This window comes from Chondrus crispus, genomic scaffold (genome assembly GCF_000350225.1).
Source record: "Chondrus crispus Stackhouse genomic scaffold, scaffold_860, whole genome shotgun sequence".
Taxonomy (NCBI): Eukaryota; Rhodophyta; class Florideophyceae; order Gigartinales; family Gigartinaceae; genus Chondrus; species Chondrus crispus.
Window position 1 is genome coordinate 1 of NW_005178901.1, and position 4,092 is coordinate 4,092.

General features: G+C 59.7%; 1 protein-coding gene across 1 annotated transcript; it reads left to right on the forward strand.

Annotated features, from left to right (window-relative positions):
- Positions 1 to 2,653: 2,653 nt before the first annotated feature.
- CHC_T00001073001 (hypothetical protein) lies at positions 2,654 to 4,090 on the forward strand (the record flags this gene model as incomplete). Its single annotated transcript, XM_005712428.1, has 2 exons — positions 2,654 to 3,769; positions 3,830 to 4,090. Coding segments are annotated over exons 1-2 (1,377 nt in total), but the record flags the coding sequence as incomplete, so codon positions are not given.
- Positions 4,091 to 4,092: the final 2 nt, after the last annotated feature.

Below are 4,092 nucleotides of genomic sequence, written 5' to 3' on the forward strand. Positions count from 1 at the left end.
ACCAGTAGGCGATAAACCTGTCGATGTTGAGCCGCGGCGCTAGTGCAGAGAGCAAGTTCGCATCTGACTGCTGGAGCGCAACTTCAATTTCGGCGATGGCCACCGCAAGAGGATCGGTGTCCTTGGTTTTTGTCTCCCAACGGCCGTGAAACGAGGCATGAAAGTCGACGGCTGTCCCTTCGTAGAGACTCCCGTGGTCATTGCCAAATGCTCGACGCAAGAACGCTTTCTTTAGCGCCTCGATATGCGTATAGGCACCGAAGGCTCGACCATTCACCACCAGGTTGGCGAGATTACATCTCGGCGCGGGCAACCCAGCCTGCTCAAACACACTGTACGCAAGACAGCTTGTCACCCTCGCCTCGTCTTCAACGTTGTTGTTCAACGTAATTCGCTGCGTTTGCCCTAGTCGCTGCTCCTCAACATACTTGTTCGTTCGAAGCTTGAGCGAGGGGCTCACCGACGTAACCGAACCGAGGGTCCCCTTCTTCCGAACACCGACGTTGTTAAGGGCAACGCCATCGACAACAACATCCGCCGAAAACCACTGAAACCCGCTGGGCCAGGGACGCGTGCAGTCAGTCATCGCGGCTCCAAAGTCCTCGGAAAAGCAGCCACCGTCGAGCGGCCCAAAGCGCGAGTCATAGCGGAGTTCTTCGAACTCCACGGGATCCATCGTAACCGACACACAAAGCACATGGTCATCGGCGAATGATGCATCCCCAGAGCGCGACGACGTGACGCTCGCATCGCACGGGCGGCCTTCGGCCCTCGGGCTCAGCTGGACCGTAGGCGCCTCCGCTTCGCAGGCACGGGGCGCCTCCGCGCTATCTGCACATCCGATCAACACGACAAGGAACAGTACGGCTCGACTCGGCATGATCTTGTTGGTTGCGAAATGCAGCGTAATTTCTTGAGCAAACGATCTTAGGCACAAGTCCTCGGCGCAGAGGGGACGAAATATTCGTCGACCCCAAGTCTCCACCGCTCGGTCTACCAGCGCGCGAATCTCATACATTTGTTCCGCGCTCAGACCTTGGCCGATCAACGTCGCGCCGTACACAGGGCGTTCGGCGTCTTTGGAGAACGGACCCATTCGGTGAGTTGGGCTCGATCTTCAACCGTGATCTTGAGCTTGCGAGGCGCACTCATCGCCTCCCTTATCGGCGAAAATCACAACTCGATCCGTGTCTTCAGGTCGGGACACTAGCAGGGGCCGTAATCTTCCCAGCGAATACCGAAGCAGTCGGTCGCTTCGTAGTTCATGCCGTCGCAGCCACAAACAACACCTGCCGTTTGGCCGGCGGGGGCTACCGGGTTCACGCCGCTACAGCGACTTTGACCAGACATGCAGTAACCCATGGTTTCAACGCAACCTGGGTCGAAGTGACAAAAACCTTGCGCGCCGCAATCCGTGTTGCTGGTGCACCGAGTTTCCATCGGACACGCAATTTGAGTGCAGGTTATGGTGCCGTTGCTTCCGCATTCACACTCATTGCAGAAGGCGCCGGCGATGCGTCCTTCTTCCAAGTCTGGGCGTCCGACGGTGCCACTACTCGTCCAAGTACAAGCAACGCCGGCGTCTTCGTTGCCGGTATCAGCTTGTCCACCGTCCGCGTTGTTGGAGCCGCCGTCGGGTCCGCCATCATTGGCTGATTCCAGGTCACTGCCGCAGGCGGCGAGGAACACGATGAGTGAGCAGGCGAGAGTAGAGCGAAGCATGGGTGTCTATAGAGATTGCATCGGGACTTGGGCTCAGATTTTTGAGTCTTGAGTTCATGAGTTTTGCAAAAGATGACGCGTGGCCCGATGAGTTTTCGATGAAACCAAAAGATAGTTTGTGCGATCGCCGAGAAAGTTCGGATGCGTTGCAATGAAACGTAGCCTGCGTTTCAGGCTAGCAGGGACCGTAGTCGCGCCAGCGAACACCAAAGCACTCGGTCGCTTGGTACGTTGTGCCATCGCATCCACACACGACGTCGGACGTTTGTCCGGACGGCGCGATCGGATTCGTTTCATCCTTGCATCGACTTTGTCCGACCATGCAGTAGCCCATCGTTTCGACGCAGCCGGGGTCAAAGTGGCAAAACGAACCCGTGCTGCAATCTGCCTGGCTTGAGCAGCGCGTCTGCTGGCCGCCACATCCGATCTGCGTGCATGCGATCCCGGACTCGATGCAGCTGCATTCGTTACAGCCATCGCCGCTGATGCGTCCGCGCTCAAGGTCAGGACGACCTGCGTTGACGCCGGTCCAGACACACGCGGACTCGCCGCCGTCGATCACACCGCCGTCAACCTCGCCCGTGCCCCCGTCGTGGCTGAGGCCGATGCCGTCGGCCGACGAATGGCCCCAATCGACGATGTCGCCGCCATCGTTGATCCCGTCGGACAACGGGCCGGATTCATCACCACATCCGCCGCCCAGGACGATCAAGAAGCCGGCGAATAGAGTGCGCTTCACTTGAGCCTATATGGGGCCGACCCAGTGCCTGGCTCAGATATCCGCCCAACGAGCCAAGGCACAGTCCCAGCGCGCAATGAAGCCTGATCACGAAACGCTAACTCCCCGGGGCTCCTGGCCCTTTTTGCCCCTCCGCTTTGTCGGCTTGGCGCTTGACCGTCCTCACGGCCCCCCGTAGCTTCGCGCCGCTCCATGAATGTCTGGCAGACCGATACAGCCTGGTACGCGGCGCTGATCCTCATCCCTCTGATCCCGCTGCTCGGCGCGGCAACCCTGGGCCTTTTTGGTCCGCGGATGTCCCATACCGGCGTCAACCTCACGGGCCTTTCGGCCTGCTTCGGCTCCTTCGCCGTCGCCCTCACGTCGGTGATCCTGTTCCTGCGTGAAGGAAAACCGCTCGAGTACGAGCTGTGGTCCTGGATGGCCGTCGGTCGTTTCGACATCGGCTTAACGGTCGGCCTCGATCAACTGTCGGCGGTTTTGATCCTGGTCGTTACCGGCGTCGGTTTTCTCATTCACTTGTACTCAACCGAGTACATGCACGACGACCCCGCGTACTGGCGGTTCTTCGCGTACTTGAACCTCTTCATCTTCGCGATGAGCGTGTTGGTGATCGGCCGTTCGTTGCCGGTCATGTTCATCGGCTGGGAAGGCGTGGGCCTCGCGTCCTACTTGCTCATCGGCTTTTGGTACACCGACACCGCCAAGGCGGCCGCCGGTCAAAAAGCGTTCATCGTTAACCGCATCGGCGACTTTGGGTTCTTGCTCGGCACGTTCACCTTGATCGCCGTGTTCGGCACCGCGGACTTTTACGAGCTACGCGCCGCGGCCTCCGCGACCACACCGGAAGTTATCCTGCAAACCGGAATCTTCGCCGGTTACTCGGTCGGCGGCATTATCACCTTCGCCTGCTTGATGCTGTTCATCGGCGCCTGCGGCAAGAGCGCCCAGGTCCCGCTGTACGTCTGGCTCCCGGACGCGATGGCCGGCCCGACGCCCGTCTCCGCGCTCATTCACGCCGCCACCATGGTCACCGCCGGTGTCTACATGGTGTGCCGTTTGTTCTTCCTGTTCGACATGGCCCCGGCCGCGCTCGAAGTGGTCGGTTGGGTCGGCGGCATTACCGCTCTCTTCGCCGCGACAATCGGCCTTGCACAAAACGACATCAAAAAAGTCCTCGCGTACTCTACGGTGTCGCAGCTCGGTTACATGTTCTTGGCCGCGGGCCTCGGCGCGTACAGCATCGCGATCTTCCACTTGGTAACCCACGCGTTCTTCAAAGCCTGCTTGTTCCTCGGTTCGGGCTCCGTGATTCACGCGATGCACGGCGAGCAGGACATGCGCAAAATGGGCGCGCTCCGTAAAAAGCTCCCGGTCGTGTTTTGGACCTTCGGCTTTTCGACGCTGGCTCTGGCCGGCATCGCGCCGCTGTCCGGCTTCTTTTCGAAAGACGCCATCCTGGCTTACGCCTGGCAGGAAAACCGCGCCTTGTGGGTCATGGGCTTTTTGGGTGCAGGCCTGACTGCACTCTACATGTCGCGTTTGGTCTGCATGACCTTCTTCGGCAAGGAGCTCCGTTCCAAAGACGAAGACGGCCACGAGATTCACCTGCACATGCCGGGCTGGGCCTC